Below are 21681 nucleotides of genomic sequence, written 5' to 3'. Positions count from 1 at the left end.
CTAAATTAAGAACTGGAAGCAGTTTAGGTAAGTTATGCATAGGCCTCTTAAGTAGAATTAAAGTGTCATTAATTTAACTTGCCCCTCTTTCTAGATTTTTAATTCTCAGAATGTGTGTCCATACAGAGTTCTAATGAGGTTTAATTAATCTTCTTGAAAAGGTAGCTTAGATTAACTTTCTTATGTTCCCCCTGTAGACAAGCTGTGAATTACAGTATTAAAGCACCCTGCCTCAAAGGATTCTTGTACCGTGGGAACAGTCCCTGCTCAGAGTTTTTCGATGGTCAAAATTTCTATACTATCTTTTATGCCAGTTTTAGTCTGCTGGCCAAAATGGGTCCACAAATGACATTTGTAGGAACTAATGCAATTAGTTAAAACCTTCTCCCTCCTACCCAATATAATTATAGAGTCTGCAGGGACGTTCTAATTCAAGTTAAAAATGTTTTTTACCAATTTAACTATATTTATCAGATCAGGATTAGCCTACCAATGAACCTGCACTGATTTTAATAGGCCAGTACCACTAATGGAGGCAAACTCCTGGGCAGATACATATTTTAGTAAGGACTACTCAGTTTAGCTCAGGTTAAACACATACCTAACTGTCCTGAGCTGAAACAACTCACTCCTAGGATAAGGTTGCACAAGTAAATCATCATGGCCTACGGTAGTCTCAGGTGCTGTATGCAGCAGATACACCATAACTCCATGCACATCCTGAAGGCAAACATTAGACAACACAAAGGCAGACAGGTCTGCGTTTCTCCCTTACCACAGAGTGGGACAGCACAAGGGGCAGTTACGGCAGAGTACCCGATGGATGGGAACAGCCTAACCAAGGGCAGCCCAGAAAGGTGCCGCAGCGTTCAGCCAGCTCCGTCAGAAGCCATGCCTTTCATTAACTGGCTGGTATTCTTCACCCAAGGGACATTTCATGGCAAGCAAGGTACTCTCAACACGTGAAGGGAGTTTGCACAAAGCAAAATGCCTTGTAAAACAACTGTGTTTAATTGCTACAGACAAGGCTGTGGTCATGCTCCCTTGAACTAGCATAAAGTGACTTTCTATTCAGAGGATGGACAAGATGCACATCCCAGTACTATGCGCCATGGTATTCATGAGACAGGTTCACACATAGCAAAACTGAAACAACCAGAACATTTTCTATTGCTCTCCTGTTTTTCCAGTGCTTAAGGTTAGAGAAGTGGCAACACACAGTGCTGTCAAACATGCTGACAGCTAGTTTTAGCAAATACTCAAGTTCAAAACACAATCTGTTCCTTTCATTATGGCCACAGACTTCTGCTGGCCATGTTATAAAGAGGGTCCACATGAACGCGCATCTTACAAAGTCAGCTGTGTGGAAGCAGCAGCTGAGTTGCAGTTACTACTGTAAAAGCCCACTGTCAGTCAAGCTCACAGTGCTTAATAGCATCCACACTTACCCCCCTGCCTCTGCACCTAGAGAAAACACTGTGGCAAGCCTTGAAATAAATGCCAAGTGGAAATCAAACTAAAAACATTACAGAGGAATCACAGAATCACAGAATCAAAGAATTTCTAGGTTGGAAGAGACCTCAAGATCATTGAGTCCAACCTCTGACCTAACGCTAACAGTCCACACTAAACCATATCCCTAAGCTCTTCATCTAAACGTCTTTTAAAGACTTCCAGGGATGGTGACTCCACCACCTCCCTGGGCAGCCTGTTCCAGTGTCTAACAACCCTTTCAGTAAAGAAGTTCTTCCTAACATCCAACCTAAAACTCCCCTGGCGCAACTTAAGCCCATTCCCCCTTGTCCTGTCACCAGGCACATGGGAGAACAGGCCAACCCCCACCTCACTACAGCCTCCTTTAAGGTATCTGTACAGAGCAACAAGGTCGCCCCTGAGCCTCCTCTTCTCCAGGCTGAACAAGCCCAGCTCCTTCAGCCGCTCCTCGTAGGACTTGTTCTCCAGGCCCCTCACCAGCTTGGTCGCCCTTCTCTGGACCCGCTCAAGCACCTCGATGTCCTTCTTGTAGCGAGGGGCCCAAAACTGAACACAGTACTCGAGGTGCAGCCTCACCAGAGCCGAATACAGGGGGACGATCACCTCCCTAGCCCTGCTGGTCACACTGGTTCTGATACAAGCCAGGATGCCGTTGGCCATCTTGGCCACCTCAGCACACTGCTGGCTCATATTCGGCCGACTGTCCACCATCACTCCCAGGTCCTTCTCTGCCTGGCAGTTCTCCAACCACTCATCTCCCAGCCTGTAGCTCTGCTTGGGGTTATTGTGCCCCAGGTGCAGGACCCGGCACTTGGCCTTGTTGAACTTCATGCAGTTGACCTCAGCCCATCGGTGCAGCCTATCCAGATCCTCCTGCAGAGCTTTCCTACCCTCGAGCAGATTGACACACGCACCTAGCTTGGTGTCATCTGCAAACTTACTGAGGGTGCACTCAATGCCCTCGTCCAGATCATTGATGAAGATATTAAAGAGGACCGGCCCCAGCACCAAGCCCTGGGGGACGCCACTAGTGACTGGCCTCCAACTGGACTTGACTCCATTTACCACGACTCTTTGGGCCCGGCTATCCAGCCATTTTCTAACCCAACGAAGCATGCGCCAGTCCAAGTCAAGAGCAGCCAGTTCCTTGAGGAGAATGTTGTGGGGAATGGTGTCAAAAGCCTTGCTAAAGTCAAGGTAGACCACATACACAGCCTTTCCCTCGTCCACCCAGCGCGTCACTTTGTCATAGAAGGAGATCAGGTTCATCAAGCAGGATCTGCCTTCCATAAACCCATGCTGACTGGGCCTGATCGCCTGCTTGCCCTGCAAGTGCCGCATGATGACTCTCAAGAGGATTTGCTCCATGAGATTCCCTGGTACTGAGGTCAAACTGACAGGCCTGTAGTTTCCCGGGTCTGCCCTCCGGCCCTTCTTGTAGATGGGCGTCACATTTGCTAGCCACCAGTCAGCTGGGACCTCCCCCGATAGCCAGGACTGCTGATAAATGATGGATAGGGAAAAATGGTTGTGTTATGGTTTCCCTCCTTAACTTAAAACCTACAGCTTGCAAATGGAAAATGGACAGCCAGCAACTGTTGCTGACTCACATCCTTACCACTTACACCACTGTCCCCATCTGTGGCAGGGGAATCGCTCAAGACTGACAAGCAAGCAGGTGAAAGCTGTACTTTGGCTTATTTAGCATTCCTGCCTGGCACAGCTGGGACTACAGAAGTGTCAGCACAGCTCTAATATGCATTTAGACCTTCCTGGTTCCCCTGTGTCACACTCAGGCTGCTGCTGCTGCTGACACTTTTCTGAATTCTTCCATCAATTCCCAGCTTCTTGTCTACATCAGTAACAAAGCACATCCCAACCTGCATTAACTGCTTGATGTAATACCCCAAGATGTGGATGAAATAATTCCAGCATTTTCACTGCTTCCATGCAGAAATGATTCTCAGTATCAGCAAACTAGCAAAATAATAAAAAATTATAAGAAGAAAAGCAATACTAAATATGTAAAGTACACCTCATTAGTGAAAACTTCAAGATTTCCTTTCAAAAGAATTTTTTTCATATAAAAAATGAATGGGTATGCCTTGTTAAAAATCATGGCCATACAAATTCATTCTAGGATAACAAACTCCAGTCAATTTAATTACTGCAAATGCAATTACACATAAAGACAATAAGCATGACAGAATAAGACAGAGGACATTGCTGAGAAGCAACCATTGCTTCTACAAAATACTCTGAAGTGTAAAACTTGAGGGTCAAATGCATAGTTTCCTTTATATCAACATAAAACGAAGGAGTAATTTACACTGTGTGTCAGGCACTGTCCTGGCAGTAAGATTTCTTACTTGGCCCCTTGCCCATGGGGCTGATACATACAACATAGACAAGACATTACAACATAGACAAGGCATTCTTTCACCAGGAAGGAGGAAAACACATTTTTCCACCACCCAGGGGAAGTACAGGTTTTCTATATGGTGATTTACATTTACACAGGGTCTACAATATATTTATTTATACATTCCTTTTTTTTTTTTTGTATTAGAAAACAGGAATTACAAAAAAAAAAAAAGTAGAGGAGAGAGAAGAGTAGAGTTGGGAGAAATTAAAAGTATGCTGAAACCTCACGCCCACACCACTTTGTTCAACCTATGCTTCAGGTCTAAGAGACTTAGTAAGACAACTTCTCAAAAGCAACCAGCTAATTCAAAATCCTATGGCCAGACACTGCAGTGTTCTAGAAAATCTCTTTTTCCACAGAAAGACCCCTGTAGTATTCTGATAGCAAAGGGTATTTTGTTTTTAACCACTCTGCTGTTTAGTTTGCTGTGTGGCTGCTGAGATGGAAAAACAACTCTCTGTACCCACTTACAGCTCCTGCAATGTGCTTTTCCACCCCTTTTAAGTGTGAGGAGTTGCACATACATTTAGGAACATTCTAGAGATAACAAACAGGTCCCACAGGGTAATTTAGGTATCTATTTTTTCTCCCTTTACTGTGAGATGCAATAGGCAAGGGATGTCAAATGAAGCTCAAAAAAGCCAAAAAGGAAACCACAGGTTTTATTATTTTTTTTGTTGTTGTTCAGAGCTTATGTTTAGTGAGGCCTCATATCTCTCAGCATGAGCTTTTTTGTTGTGCTTTTCTGTCATTTTATTGTTCTACCTTGGCTCACCTGGAGACATTCTGTGAACTCAGATAATCCTGATGTCATCCTGATGCAGATAAACACTCTAATTTTGCTCTTCCAACTTTCTCAGACCCCAAGAGAGATACCTGGAGATAAGACGTTCCAGTTTCAGTGGCAAAGGTCTTCTTTGACAATACATGTTTTGGGAAATAAGGCAGATTGTTTACCCTCTGGTGGTAGTTTTACTCTCTTTGATTCACACAATATAAGGCAGAAAATTCCTTTCTAATGTCTGGTTCTGTTTATGCCTCTTCCTCCAGCTTCCTAATTCCACCTGAAGAGAAAGGTCATCAAAGTGAGATTGACAACATGCTGTATTGATGTGAACTTCTGTGCATCTCCCTGTGCTCGAAAGCAGGTTTTAGTTCTTCTCCTCAGTTACAACTCTGCTCTTGAAGGCTCTGCAAGATAAACAGGAGCATCCTGGAGGCACTTTAGCTTAAGCTGCCTGGAAGTGGCCACAAGGCATTAACATCTCAGTTTGTGCTCTGTAACTGGGTCAGGCTATGCTGGCAACAGAAAGTTTGAGTGGTATGAAGCCCTTCTTCCAAGCAGTGGTAAAACTCCCACCAACTTCAACAGCACTGGAATTTCATTCCTTCCATCTATTTTGGGGCAGGGCTTCTTCCCCAACAGATTACTTACTGGTAATTAAACAAGGCTGTAGCACTGGTGAGATGCAGATGTGGCTCCACTGGACTGGAGATCACAAGTCTAAGAATTAATCTGAGGATTAATTTTTGATCCTCAAAATCCTTACAACAAAGCTTCAGATAAGATCTGCTATTACAACAGTTGTAACAGCTTTATTCCAGAAATGGAGGTAGTCCTTTTTTTCAAAGAGGGATCGCATACAGAAATAATATTTTACTGCCTTTTTAAAAAAATCTTTGATATCTTAAAGACAAAGAAATAGAGGTATCTTTCTCTGTGGGCAAATTGTGAGGTTCTGGTTCAAGCGTACAACCTCCATCACGTCACTGTATGCCAGAGAACTGGTGTGGGTGCCATAGCACATACAAGCATATTGCATGCATAGCAGGTAGGCATACCTCCAGTAAATATTTTACTCTGTCAGGACAAAAGATTTGATGTAAAGAATGCAAAACAATCATACAACCAATGAAGTAAGTGAACCAACTTCTGCTCAGGCCCTTTCACCCAGGAGGTCTTTGGCTGGGGCTCATTTATTCTCCTTGCTAGAGCATGGCCAGCTGAGCAAGCAAGGAATGTGTGTAACTTGCAATAGGTCAGTAGCCACATAGAGGTCAATGAAACTGCTCACATGCTGAAGCCAATGAAGCTAACCCATGCTCAAGTAAAATGCATGCTTACTGTGCTTTGCTGGGTCAGCACCTGTCTCATGAGTAAAGTCCAAGAATTGCTGCAGCTTCCACTTCCTCTTTAAAAAGCTTCCTTTTACCTCCATGATGAATGTGTCTTCTCCTGATGGACTGGCAGAGCTCTGCCTTTACACTACAACAAGCTAATGCATGAGCAATATCAGATGCACCCTGTACAAGTTACCAAATCTCTGCTTCTTTAATCCAGTCTAGCAGGACAGACTGGTACATGTCAGCATGTGCCTTTGTCAAACTGTGACCTTCAGTTGACATTACAGCTGCTGTCTTGAAGAGTATGACCTATTTTAATTACATAAGGTAGCTGCAGAAAGCTATCAAGCACAAAATAGGGACAGTTCATGCCAGGTTCAACACTGTCTAGGGTCAACACCACTAGACTCAGCTTCCAAACATGGACTTCTGCTGCAGTGTCACTGAGTTTCTTATAGAAGTGATATCCACAGTAGACAGAAATAGGGATTAAACAATGTCCACACCAACACATCTTCTCTCGGACTGTGAAATCCACACATGAGATTTCCATGTGCCTTTTGGGCAGCTGAACTGTTATCTCTCTTCCAGCCCTATTCACACATGGAATTAACCTATCTCAAGTAAATGCCATTATTATGCTACAAACATATAAAATTGCTTTTGTTTAACATGACATTTGAATTTATGAAAAAGTCTTTGCTCTGAAATCCAATTATTGACTAACACTGCTAAGCATGTACATGTAAATAGCTCATTCCCAGATCCTCTTCTGACCTTTTCCTGTAATTGCCATTAGATTTTAAACCACAAGTTTGGCAGAACTGTTGCTGAGAAAGGACTTTTACCATCCCCACCACAAAACTGTAGGTAACATATGCAGAAATAAACACCCAAGGTCAAATTCTCTCTCACTTCATTATTGACTTTCACCAACAGCTTTGCAATGAGAATGGATTTGTTCTTTTACCCATGGATTTGTTCTTTTACCCTAAACACACATCCACCTTGCTAACATTTCTGGTTGTTGAAGAAAGCAGGTTTGTCAACAATCTGTTTCTTGTAGCACTGATCCTGGCGACTTCACATCATCTCCTATGAACTTTCTGGCTTAGGATGTTGTTCAGTTTCCAGCTCACTATGAAATTCATTTGAAGCCCATACCTAAGATCCTCTAAAGAAGAAACCACAACACAGCTAGCAGATCTGTCAGCAATGACACTTTTGAAGCCTGGCTTCCAATGGGAAGTTTACCTCACATCTAAGGAAGGAAGCCTGATAGAAAACCCTCCTGTGATTAAGATTTTCATAATGGTAATCTCTTATGTGGAGTATCCTCGTAAGGGGGTGTCGAGAGGCAGGAGACCTTTTCTCCATTAACACCAGTGACATGACCCGCGGGAACGGGGTTAAGCTGAGGCAGGGGAAATTTAGGCTTGACATCAGGAGGGGGTTCTTCACAGAGAGGGTGGTTGCACACTGGAACAGGCTCCCCAGGGAAGTGGTCACTGCACCGAGCCTGTCTGAATTTAAGAAGAGATTGGACTGTGCACTTAGTCACATGGTCTGAACTTTTGGGTAGACCTGTGCGGTGTCAAGAGTTGGACTTGATGATCCTTAAGGGTCCCTTCCAACTCAGGATATTCTATGATTCTATGATTCTATGAGTCTCTGGTATCTGTTAACACAGTTGGGTTCATAGCTCAATTACGTGAATTCTTTGATGTCTCATTATGCAGTTAAGCCCTTGCTTCCTGAGGCTCTCCTCTCTCCAGAAACTAATTTCTATGGAACTCATAGGAATCTTAATATCTCTGATAATGCTGTTATTATGCCACCATCAGCCAGTAGTTTCAAGAAGCATTTGGCAAGAGGGAGGCTAGGGAGACAGGTAGTAAGGGATAGTCAGTTCTATTGCCTAAGTATCTTTTTCTGAGAATTTTTCTGAGGTTAAACACACTATTATACATCCCAACAAATGGGCACTGCGATAATCTGGATGAAACTCCATTTCTTGGCTAAGCGGACGTCATCTTACTTCTTTCCTCCATTTTCATCACCTGCCTTCAGATTATCCAGCCCTTTAAAACAACTTCAGACACAGTACTAATTCATATGACCGTAAAAATCAAAGAATAACTTTAAGTGTGAGAAACTATATCCCTTGTCTGCTATAAATCTTTTTTTAAAAAACAAACAAACAAACATACATACAAAAAAACAACAGCAGCAAAAAACACCACTAGCCAAGAAAATCTCAGCATCCCCAGCCCCTTAGGAAATCTACTCCCAACTCTCTCCCTCATCCCCTTTCTCCCCAACACAAGCTCATGCAACTAAGAAAACAATTTCTTAAACTTGCCCTTTGCCTGGAATTCCTCTTTTTGTTTCTCTTCACTACTAAAAAAATCTAACACTGAACGCAAATATCAGCGGCCAGTCTTAATGTTTTTGTATCAACAGTTTTGACAGAATTTGGTTCCAGTGACCAAATATGACTATGATTCAACCATAAATTACATACTCACTTTGTTGCCTACTACAGGTGAGAATCTTCATGTCCAGAGCAGCTAATGAAGCAACATTCAGCATTTCATGGAAGTCATGTCATTACCACATGCATTGGCCTGCCTGCAAAAATTCTTACTTTAAGCCTCACTGTTTCAAAATCAGCCTTTATTCTTGGACCCTCTAGGTCTTATGGCATGCAATCAGAGCCTCTACATACCTATTTCTAGATATGACCAGGACCACATTTAATTGCACAGAAGCTCTAGCAGTCTGCAGAACTTTTCAATGAAGGATTAAAACCAGAGGCCGCTAAAGCAGACTTGAGCAATACAGTAGAAAAAGAGAGATAAAGAAAACAACCAGAGAAAAGTAACCAGTGTACCTGGAGTATTAATAGCATCTGAATAATAGATGGTGGAACTCTTGCTCTGGAACGTGATAATGCATCTTCCAGTTTAATATTGAGGGTAATTATATTCCTAAAGTGTAGAAGAGCCAGCTGCCGAACCGAGGGCTCCTTCCCCTTAGAACAGGAACAAAGCAAAACAGATTATGAGCAGTGTGAAAATAAGCTTCCAAATCCTCAGAGAAAATTCTTTCCTTCACTTGTGATGGATTACAGCAATGGTAAACATAAGTGAAAAGCTGAGAAAATAGAACAAAGGACACAGAATAGCCCATTGTTCCGCACAGTGAATTTGGTTTAGCAGTTCTGAATGCTGCAGACTATGAATGAGTACAACTGTGCATGAAGATGATGAGAGATGGGGGGGAAGGGCAGGCAGAAATCTTACCTGAATGCAAGATATATAACAATATTTTTTATTCTTACAGCAAGGAAATATATAGTATACTTAAAAAAAAAAAAAAGTTTAAAAAGCAGGGTTGAATTTTCATTATTTCCCCAAGGTTTTGAGCACTGGCTGGGTACTCTCCTCAAATTATGGTGTGAAACCTGACTCAGCCCACCTGTGTATCCCACTGTTCTGTACAGCTTGAGAGGCTTTGATATAAGAGAAGAGTAGAGCTGAATTTTCATACTGAATTTTCAAAAACAACTTTTTGCTGTACAAGAATCATACCTCATTTAAAAAAAATCTCTTCTGAAGAATGTGACGCTAGCTCTGCCTGCAGAGATTAACAGCACTTGCCTTATGCCTGACGAGAAATTGTAAAACTCCTCCAATTGCTGGGATCAGGACTTTTTTGTCAGATATATGTGTCTATACACACATATTCTTTCTTGCAGTTCTGAGTGCTGCCAGTCAAACAACACTTCTGAAAAGTCTAGTATTCAACTAATACTGACTTATCTTAGTTTGGAAATAAAGACACCTGATCCCTCCCCACGCTTATTCCTTTTCACTTTGTATAATTATTTTTACCAAAGTAAAGGCATCCCCCAGATCTGCTTAAATTGCTAATGAATAGATTTTCCAAGAGCACATAAGCACCAGCTGGGTTTTTGGAAGTAACCTTAGAACATCAGACACTTAGATCTATCAGAAATTACCTGAGATTTGGGGCTCTTACCCCCTTCATGCTCCTTTGAAAATACTAGCAATTATTTCCACTTGAAAAATGAGGAGACTCGCGTTGCTAAATTACTTTGAAGTGTCTCATGAATACAACAGTGGAAAGAGGCACTTGGTGCAATTTTCAAAAACATCTAAGTGAGTTCTAATTTAGTTAAGCACTTTTGAAAATCATGTTGAAAGCTTATCTATATCCCTAGGTTCCTAAACACTTTGAATTTAGATTATGTGGCACTTAAAATCTCACATGATGTTACAATAGGTTTTTAATACAGCCTTCTTTTTACCATTTTAAACTTTCTACTGGCCAGACATAAGTCAATGGGCGATCTAGCCCTGTATGTTTTCAGAGCTCTTCTCTTTCAGAATCAAAATTCAGGGGAAGTTAGAGCTTTTCCACTGAATTCAGATTTGATGCCTGCAATTAACTATAGATATCAATGCTAGTATCAATAACATTTGGACAATTATTTTACGCATAAAGTCCACTGGGATAAATGGGAGAAAGTTTTCGACACTTCTCCAAATGTTTAGGCACCAAAATTCCACTGAAATCTATAGGCATCTAGGAGCAACTCCTGGAGGTCACTTACACCTATCTGGGACAGATTTCCTTGGGACTTTAGTGATAAACAACAGTTTTGTGACCATCAAGTTAGAAGTCTGAGCCTTCATCCAAATCAGATCAAGTACCAATCTATTGTGGATTTAAAACTACTGGAATCAAATTCTGTGCTCATGTCAACTGGTCTAATTCTACTGACTACTGGTGTCTACTTTGAGTAGTACAGAACTTGACCTCAGAAATACAACTCCACAAAAATGAAGATACTTCACAGACATTCATATGGCTGAGGAGGAAATATGTACATAGAAGTCAACACAGCTCCATTTACTTCACTGTGCGCATATTTCAGTTTATTTTTCATAACGGTTTTGGATTTCTAGTGTGAGCTGGCATAAGGATCAACCATCTTCCCTGCACTCTGCTCTTGTTTTCAAAGTTCCCCTTCATCTTTTTCACTCAAACACTTCAAACCCTTGTTTGCCTAAATAACTTATTTGCATGACTATACAGAACAGCTGTAATGGGAGGTTGGCCCAAGGAGACATAGAGTTAAGGATTGTATCAGTCTGTTGATGAACCAGTAAGGTTGCTTTTTCCAGTTTTTCAAGATTCTATAGTAATAGAGTAATTTTTCACCTGCACAGGATAGAAAATAGCCTGAAGCATGGGCAGGACATCACTGAAGAAAAAATCCCAGGTTTCAGCTAAAGTATCCAGTAGTTTCTGCCCTGCAAAAACACAAAACAAACTAGTGAACTGTTTAGGTTGTAATCATCTAACTGCAAAGGCTTAAAAAGCACGGGAAATGATATGAATCTGCGAGCTCTACACAAAGATGAATCCTTTACCAGATACTTTCAGTAGCATGGAATTAGTATTCCTCTCAGCGTATCAAATCATTCAGTATTCATGTCTTTTCAGATGACACATCTAATGTTCTCAGAAAACTCAGAGACTTTGAGGTTAAAGCTTGCTCAGAAAAACCCTGTGAGGAATTAAGAATATCCCAGGTTACCATCTCCTCTTCTTGCAGTAGTACCTACTGGACAAGATTGCGGAGAACAGCAGTAGAAGGAGGACAAAGCAGATTCAATGTGGAAGCATTCTTGCAGAAAAATCTCCCCCACCACATCCCCCTCTGCCCTCCAAGCCACAAGGCAGCAAAGCAAGCCTCCCTCTGTGGAGATGCCTCTACAAAGCCTCAAGATTAATCCCTTGGCTTCCCTGTATCTCCACTTACATAAACAATTGTATCCAAGACCTATGAAAAAAGAGAAAGTAGCACTGGCAGGCTCTCCTTTTTCCTATAGCTTTCAAAGGATAGTCAAAACCTGCCATGACGTGAGTTCTCTGCAGCCTTCTCCAATCTGCTGCAAAAGCTGCAAAGGGCAGCTGCAGCTATGTGGAAGACTCCACAGTAGAGATCAGAGAAGCTCCAGCTAGTTTGCACAACCAGGCTGGACACTGAGTTTCTCACAGAAAATTTTACAAAACACAGAGGCAAAAGCAGGAGCTGAGAGCTATGGGAGAGGAAGTCTGGCTCAACAGTTGAACGCTGAATTCAAATCTGTGTTCCCCCAAGTGGCCTGCCCCCTATTTGGCAAGCTCTTTAGTATCCCTGTGCCCCTCTTCTGTGAAACGGGGACAGTTGTATGTCCACCAGCAAGAATTAAGGAGATAAGTATTTGAATACCTCACAGTCATACATGTAAGATAGTATGACTTATCAAGCAAATTCGATAGCAATCCATCAATAATCGGTGTCAGACTCAGATACCATTAATACTTATAGCATTAGTTAAGGCTTCAGCCATGCAACATCCTGCCCAGAATTGTGCACACATCCCAAAGTTTGCATGAAAACATCTACACTAAAAGTTAGCCAAATGCCAATCTTTATTATCAGTTACTTCATCTCACTGCATTTTAAAGTGCATGACAAACAGCACCAGCTCCGGCCTTCTGCAACTCCTGAACTATTCCTGGGTTGATGACTTTAAGTTCTTCCAGTGACAAATCTGGATCGCCATGCTATACTGCAGCTGCTGGCTTGTGAACCCTTCCAAGGCCTTCATTTCTGCAGCATCAGAAAGGGATTCTCTCTGTCCTACACCACGCTCATGCACAAGACTGAAAAGGTTGTTCTCATTTTCAACGAATTTGTCTTTTTCCTAGCAGTTGTAGCAGTGGTAATAATAACAAAAACCACTGCATAATAACTTCCATATACTGTAAATATTTTAAAGAAAGAAAACCTTGTCACAAAGGAGAACTCCAACTACTCCTTAAGAGATTTTAAAAAATAGTAAAACAAATTAGTTGTCTTTAAGCCAAGGCTGAATGAAAACTAAGCCCTTAAAAATTTGGTTCCAAATGTGGGTGCTGAAGATTTAGACTTGCATCCCTTTTCAAATTTTGCTCCTAGAATTGTATCAAATGAAAATATCCTATTGTGATAAACATGCCCTTGGTGTAGCAACATTCCTTTCATCTTGTGGGCAGTTTGTTCTGTAAAGTGATGGATTTCTATGCAGCAGCTCAGAAAGGCTGCAGTTAACCGTCTTTTGCCAAGCAGGTTTTTAACTGTGGACTATGGAAGAATTCCTGCAGTGTGTTGACAATTAGCATCTTTCACACCAAGGAATGTGACTGCCCCGTCCTTTCAAGATTCTGCTTGTTTTACTGTCAGGCAAAGATCCCTACACTTACTTATTTGCTGTATTCAAGGAAGCTATGCCACTCTCAGTGCTCATTTAAATGAAGCATAAGTCAGTTTTCTATAACATGCAAATGCACATAGGACTTTTCACAGTGCTTCTGAAAGTTAATTGAAACTTCTTAAGGAAATACAAGAATAAAACATAATTGATTGTTTCATAATAAAAGCTAAACTCGTCAAAACTTCCTGCAGAACAAAAACATGCTATCGCGTGTCCTGAAATTATCTTTGCTCTCCCCAAAACCACCAAATGGATAGGGAAACCCAAACCATTAGATATAGCACAACCTGACATTTGAGCACACGACCCCTGCTGCTGCAGACCCAGGAGAGGAGACCTGCTCAGTACGGGAGCTCCCATAACTTCCAGGCTCCCAGCTTTGCGGCAGGGATTTTGGGAGACATGGGGCCACCACCTACAGGATGGACTCTATAGTGTTGCTGCCTGGAAATCCAGATTCCAGCCCTGGAAACTCACATCCATGAAACAGATTCATAAACTACAGCTAACTTCCCGTAACTTGGAGTTTTATTGTGTTGACATTTCCATGTTTTTTCCATGTGTTCAACTGATCAATTTAATCCTCATCTCACCAGCATTTCTTGACCATATTTTAAAGAGAAATCAAATCATGAAGTGATACACCAAGTTCAAAATGACAAAATATCAACCAACCAAACAAACAAAACCAACCACCTAACCAAAAAGAAACAAAACAAAACTTCACAGCTTGCTGAAATTTTGTATTTGGTAAACATGTTCCTATATTTGAAAGCCACTTAGTGGTCTTACATTTCAGTATTTCTTCTCAGCTTTAATCTCAAACATCAGTTATACTATTTTTAATTTTCAAGCTAGTAAAACCAGAAGAACAAGGGATTGGACCTTGGTACTTCTCTGCATCTAATTTTTCAATTTGGTACTTAAAAAAACAACTTTCATTGTGATTTACAAATTTAAAGGTATTTATTCCTTTACCGCTCTAGTCAATCACTTCTCCCTAATGAAAGCAAATAGGAACACCAAGGCAAGACAGAACAAAATGAACTGATACCAGCTAATCCACAGTCAAGGGAAGTTTGCAGGAAAAATTGCGCTGCCTTCAAAATACATTTGCTAAAACTCCTGTGACAGACACAGATAGCCATACTAAAATCCAAGTTACCTTCATAAAACCGGATCTTGTCCCTTAGGATCACCATGCCTTTTGTGAGCAGCTGATTCTGAAAATAAAAATAGACTACCTTTACTCAATTCTATACTTCCCTCTAGCTATCATATTTCACATTTTATTCTTTCTTAACTTTTGACAGTAGAAGAGGTTTCATTTTAATGATCAATCACTGAAGGACTTATCCTGCCATGTCCAACTTGCTTAAATCACTTGGAACACTTTTCAAATGATGCTGTAATCACGTACTGTTTTCAGGATGCAGCACCTACTCTGCGCAGTGCAAAATATTTCTCAGACTTCAAATGGTGACCCACACAGCCTGTACTGTCTTAGAGAAGAATACTGCCTCAACAGACAGTGTGTACTTGTAACTAAATGTCTTTCCTAGGAACCATACTACAATGAAATTAACTGGTTTACTGAGGAACTTTAAGTGATAAGTGAATGTCTGAAGTCCACCGGAAGACAGCAATGTCATACAAAAATACACTGACTACACAAGTCTATTTCATAAGCTAGGGTTTCACTATCCAACTACATGTATATAAAATCCAAATCTCATTAGCCCATAAATGACAGAACATAGAGAATTCATGAAAATCTCTGAATGGTTTCAAGGGGCTCCAGATCAGCATTTAGAGTTGAAGATTTTGCTCAGTAACACTTAAAAATATATTCTGATTTTAAATGAAAGAAAACACATGCCTACCTGTAAATATTCAGTGAAAAAGGATCCCAGTTCTGTTTTCAATAATTGCCTGTATCAAAAAGAATAAGAAAAGGATCTCTGTAATCAACAAATTGTAATAGCTGTGCTAAAAGGGGAAGTTACTAGTAGCAAAATATTTTCATATGAGCACACAGCCTGTCAATAATGTCTAACTAAAAATAAAACGGGGCCAACAATACTAAGACTCTCAACCAGCATTTCTATGTGGTGAAAAACACCTGCTGTGCTTTTACATGGTTCATTGCATGAATACATATGAAAAGAAACAGAGATTTGACAAAGAGGATGCATTTGATCCTCCATCTAACTCTTTTAAAAATGCTCGAGCTGTTCTCCTTCTGTGCCAGGGTTTGACTAGTGTCTGCAAATGTGGGAGAAGTCTTGGCACTCTGTGTCTATCAGTGTGGCTGAGCCAACAAACAAGCACATGATTTGGCTGAGGTGTGTTCATAGCCAAATCATCTCTGTTCTGTGTAACTCTCAAAAAAGAGCCGTGACAAAATGTTTAGGGAGAAACCTTAGACAGGTTTATACTCTGGGTTTTCTTTCAGGCATGAAACTTGGCCTGTTTTCATTGAAAGAGGCCATGATCTTACAAGTCAGGACCCGCAACAGATGAAGTTTTGTGTGGTTTCAGTGAAAAAGCAGGTATAAATTCAATAGTTCAGCTCTGCATTTCACGATGCCTCTACAGTAAGACTTAAAACTCATTTCATAGAGCAATTCAAACTCACATCCAAAAAAAATTTGCATGAACATTCTTCAAATTCAGAGACTGCATTCATCCAGACCCATAAACCCAAGGCTTGTATCCAAAGAAAAATTACTACACTGCTTAAGAGCTGTGTATTGTTTAAGTCTCACATATCGCATGCTAGATGTTTAGTATTTCTTTGCACTGAGGTCACTATTTAAATGCATAAATGAGAGCTCAGACCATATAAAAATCTTGTTCCAACTGGACTTTCTCAACTCTTGTCAATCTGGTCTTGACATTTTATGGAAACCTATCCTATTGTGATCACCTCATGTACCATAAGAAATGAGGTAAAATTCTTCTTAATATCTAAAGACCTGCTTCAGCTAAAGAACTCAATGTTTTGATCACTTGTGTAGTTATATAAATTACTATTTAGTGGCTTGTTATCATCCATCCTTTTGGGTTATGTCTTTAACAAACAAATAACTAATTAAATAAAGTATTTTAACTAGTAAGCAAATACACATCTGGTTTAAAAGTTCCAGAATATCCCTATGCTCCACAAAAAGATCTGCAGGAGTTGGAGTTTGATGTTTATAACACCACAGGATTCAACACAGTCTCTTGAAATCTTCTGAAAGTTCAGGGAAAGGAAGAGCAGGTCAATCTTAGGGGGCCAAAATACAATATCGTATTTATTTATCCTTGAGAACACATCCACAAAGATCTCATAGCACCCTGTGGAAACACTCTAGGCATAAATGAAATAGAAAATAAACAGAAGGAAAGTTCAGAAGCTCATAAGCATCAAAACCCTCTTCAGCTACAAACCTGATTGAGACAAACAGTCGACACACAAATATTATCAAAGCCAGCTCAAGGCTTTAGCCATAGGTCTTTCATTGGAGGGCCATTATATGGCTAGACATGTAATGACTATATAACACATATGACATATAACAGCATGCAGTTACAACATATGGGAGAGGACAACCCTTGCAGTGTCCTGAGACTTCATCATCAACTATACCCCTTGACAATCCCTTGGCAGGGTTTAACCCCCCTCCACAAAAATTGTTAAAGTCTCAAAACATTGGAGTGTGCATGAGCCCTTACTTCAATGAGAAAAATATGATGCTATAGCCAAATCATGCCATTCTTATTCAAAATAATAATTTACTGTTGAAGTCATGTGATTTTTCTTCTGGATTACAAGCGATTGAAGTTTTTTCTTGCTTTGAATGTGGAACATCTTGCTTTAACTACTTTTTGGTTAAAGTAACTAAAGTTGCGATTTTGAATTTTTCTATGCTAGAGACAATTTATTCCCAGATACCTCTTTGTGCTGTTAAAAAAAAAAAAAACACAAAACAAAACAAAAGCACAACAAACACACACAGCAAAAACAGGTATTTCATGCTGACAGGTTTTGCTTAATTTTCTGCCCTCTCCTTAAGTTAGCAGCTGTTAGAAGTCTAGTCCTGGATTCTTCATAGTCTTTAAAGCTGATTTGCAAATATCTTCATTTTCTATCTTAGGTTCTACTGACAATTCTGGCATTTAGGGCGGGAAATACAAAATGATGTTCTACCTATCTGATAACTAGCCCTCTGATAAAACAAAATCCCACCACATTTCCATTTGTCAGCTCTGAATGAACCAAACAACCAGCTTGTATTTAATTACATACACTGGACTGAATACTGAATCATACACTGGACTGAATACTGAATCACACCAAGCAGCAGCATAGATACATTAACATCTCTGTTTGCAGGGTGGAAGAAGGACTTACAGCACAATTAATGCATCTTGCTCTTTGAATCCCTAATAATACAGATGATTCATGCTGCTTAATTAATTTCTAGTGAAATAGTGAGGCCCTCAGGCCACATCAGAGCACTGATGTACCATAGTCATTTAAAAGAGTTTTAAAAGAGTTCCACAACAAAACTGAATCCAAAACATTGCTTTTTTTTTTTTTTTTGGAATCCAGGTAAAAATCTGATTAAACCTAAAAAAGATCTCTGATCAAATAGAATCTGATTTTAAATACATCTGGTTTTGCTGACAGTCATTTTGCAGCCTTATGACACTTGTATATCATTGATATTAGGTCTTTATTGCCTATTTAATGACTTCATCAATTACTATGACAGTAAAAATGTATATAAAATACACTAAAATAGCTCTTGTCTTTTTTTTTTTTTTTTTTTTTGTATCTTCCTGTTGCTGCTGCTTCGGTTTGTTTTGAAATTAGCTCTTGAAATGTTAACCAGAATGGAAAGTCTAATACAGCATATACTACCTGATTTTAACTCTAATAGCTATTAGATTATGAAGCAAAAGGACAGACGTGATTTTACTGGGCTTTAACTCTTGCTACAAAAGAGGAAATGCCAGTAAAATGTGTTTTGTTTGCATCAAACCAGTATCCTGAAACTCAGAAAGAAAAAAGGCAACTATAAATATGTATTAGCCTTAATACAGGACATCCTGCTTCCTCTGTTTCCCTTACCTTCTTTTTCTTCCTTGACTTACAAGTGGTGTAAATAAATAATTTGAAATCAGATGATGCATGAAATAGAAAAGGAATACACACAATCATCCCCAATATATATTCACACACATATACTAAGGGAAGTACTAAGCAGGATGTATATTCATAGAGATTTTTATTATTTAACCTTTGAATCAATTCCCTATTAAATTACCTAGTAAGGATTCACAAGAAGTAACGTACAGGACATACACTGATGAGACTGCATTTTCCACAGTAGTTTTTCTGGTATGTCGAGTATGGTGTATCTTCGTTAGCTTTAGCAGAGTTACTCAGGTATTACAGTTATTTCACAGAATCATGGAATCATCTAGGTTGGAAGAGACCTCCAAGATCAACTAGTCCAACCTCTGACCTAGCACTAACCAGTCCTCCACTAAACCATATCACTAAGCTCTACACCTAAACGTCTTTTAAAGACTTCCAGGGATGGTGACTCAACTACTTCTCTGGGCAGCCCATTCCAATGCCCAACAACCCTTTCGGTAAAGAAGTTTTTCCTAATATCCAACCTAAACCTCCCCTGGTGCAACTTTTGCCCATTTCCCCTCATCCTGTCACCTTGCACATGGGAGAATAGACCAACCACCACCTCGCTACAGCCTCCTTTAAGGTACCTCTAGAGAGCAATTAAGGTCACCCCTGAGCCTCCTCTTCTAACAACCCCAGCTCCCTCAGCCACTCCTCATAAGACTTGTTCTCCAGACCCCTCACCTGCTTCTGAAAGAGACTGAAATCACATGCCAATTCTTCTGGTAACAGGGCTCCTGAGCTGTACGTAACTCCATATTCAAAGACACTTCCTAATGCCAGAGCAAGTACACAAGAATGGTATCAAAAGGCATTGGTGTATATGAATGAAATAAATGGTAAAGCAGAAGTAAATGGTACAGATTTGCATCCACTGACATTTTCTTAAATGACCAGTGCATAAATAATCAGCATACAAAGCCTCTAGATGCATATTCAGAGGACAACGCCATATGTGAGTATGTTTGCCCATGTGTGTGCCATACAGTTGTTGAATGTATGTGGCATTTCTGAAGCAAAATAAAGGTGTGCAAACATCACAGGTGTAAAGTAATCGCTCAAATATTAACATTTTGCTTGTGAGTCAACTTGGACATCCAAGGTTTAATTACGAACGTATATCCAGGTCTGCTCTAATTAAAGTGCTAAACAAAGTAACTTCTTTTACCATTCTGTAAATGTCAAAAAAGGTTATTGATACTAGCCATTTACCTGAATCACTTCCATATGCAAATTCTGCTTACTGGAAGTAATGGCTATTTGTTCCTTTTTATTTCTGTACTTGTAGGAGTGTACATCTAGAGCAACCTTAAGGCAAATAAAGACTTGTCCCAGTTCTAACGTCATATTTATGAATCAGATATTTTTGCATTAAGTAATAATACTAACCAAATAAAGATTTTGAATGAAATATCAATAGTAGTAACCAGATATTTTTGGTATTTGTGAAATCAGTAATTTCTTAGTTATGGCTTGAGCTGAATTTATGACAGGAGAAAGGACTTTAATTGCAAGTAGTCAGGAGGCCCCACGAAGTTAATGACTGTGGTCAGCAGTAAAATGAAGCATATAGCAGGAGTGCAGCTTTTGGAAGGAGGCCATAGCTGGACGTGTGTACAAACAGGCTGAAAAAAAACCACTGCTATGCTTTCCTCTAGAGACAGAGCTTTTTGCCCTCTTAGCCCATTTGTGGTTATCTCTTTTTTTTTTCTTTCTTTCTTTCTTTTTTTTTTTTTTCTTTTTGTATGAATGAACTGCACACTGAGAAGCCTAGAAGGACCTGGGGGTCCTGGTGGACAACAGGTAGACCATGAGCCAGCAGTGTGTCCTCGTGGCCCAGAGGGCTAATGGATCCTGGCGTTCATTAAAAGGAGCGTGGCCAGCAGGTCAAGGGAGGTGATTCTCCCCCTCCACTCTGCCCTGGTCAGGCCTCACCTGGAGTACTGTGTCCAGTTCTGGGCTCCCTGGTACAAAAAAGACAGGGATCTCTGGAAAGAGTCCAGCAGAGGGCCACAAAGCTGATACAGGGCCTGAAGCATCTTCCCTATGAGGAAAGGCTGAGAGACCTGGGTCTGCTCATCCTGGAGAAAAGAGGACTGAGAGGGGATCTCATCAATGTGTATAAATACCTGAGGTGTGGGAGACTGAGGGATTTGGCCAACCTCTTCTCAGTGTTTTGCAGGAACAGGACAAGGAGTAGTGGTCATAAGATAGAGCACAGAAAGTTCTGCACCAACATGAGAAAGAACTTCTTCATGGTGAGGGTGATGGAGCACTGGAACGGGCTGCCCAGAGAGGTTGTGGAGTCTCCTTCTCTGGAAATATCCAAGGCCCGTCTGGACACCTACCTGGGCAGCCTGCTCTGAGGAACCTCCTTTGGCAGGGGGGTTGGACCCGATGATCTTTTGAGGTCCCTTCCAACCCCTTCAATTCTGTGATTCTGTGAAGCTTCACAAAAAGTCCAAGTCGTCACTGAGAGGAAGGACGGATTTTGGCAATTACTTAGAAGGATGTTCAGGCCAAGCAGGAAGTAGGAGGGAACAACCTCTAGTCTGGGGTTTCCTTTGAGTCACCCCTTCTCCTGCTCTTCCTCCCAAACTTAAGGCAGATTTATAAATTTCCTGGACCTGAAACCCCCATGGGCCAGGCTTTGCTGTGCTCACAGGAACAAATAACAAATTGCAAGGACACAGCAATGAGAACCAGCATCCAAAGCCACACTGCATCCCACCATGTGCTCGCTTACACCGTGAATTATGCTGCTGATGCCTTATTTATGACAGCAGCTTGGCCTAGATTTTACAGTATTTTGTCCATCTGCTCAGGTGTGAGTCACCAGGCATTATTCACTCCAAAGCAAAGTAAAACCAAATGATCAGTGGAAATGACAATACAGAAGCATTACTTTTACACCAACAAGTAGAAATGGGCCTATCATGAGGCAGCAAAAACATCAAAAATTGGGGGAAAAAACAACAACAACAAAAAAACCAGTCTGTAGGTAGCTTCCCTGTTCTGCTGCCTCAGACGTTGCAATAAATGCAATGCAGCTATATTAGCAAGCATCATCATTGTGCAGTGCTTACACCCAGGTGAATGAAAGCAAAATC

General features: G+C 40.6%; 1 protein-coding gene across 9 annotated transcripts in view; it reads right to left on the bottom strand.

The window, feature by feature from the left end:
• The window catches only part of PRR5 (proline rich 5), a 93368-nt gene that overhangs the window by 18891 nt on the left and 52796 nt on the right, over positions 1-21681 (bottom strand). For all 9 annotated transcript variants that reach the window (XM_068657433.1, XM_068657461.1, XM_068657406.1 and 6 more), the window contains 4 exons: positions 15261-15309; positions 14543-14600; positions 11294-11385; positions 8937-9077 (listed from right to left, as the gene is read on the bottom strand). In XM_068657433.1, coding sequence (XP_068513534.1) covers positions 8937-9077; positions 11294-11385; positions 14543-14600; positions 15261-15309 — 340 coding nt within the window. The remainder of the gene's footprint in view (positions 1-8936; positions 9078-11293; positions 11386-14542; positions 14601-15260; positions 15310-21681) is intronic.

Source organism: Anas acuta, chromosome 1, assembly GCF_963932015.1.
Source record: "Anas acuta chromosome 1, bAnaAcu1.1, whole genome shotgun sequence".
Taxonomy (NCBI): domain Eukaryota; kingdom Metazoa; phylum Chordata; class Aves; order Anseriformes; family Anatidae; genus Anas; species Anas acuta.
The sequence above is the reverse complement of the archived record's forward strand: the minus strand, read 5'-3'. Positions and strand labels throughout refer to the sequence as shown.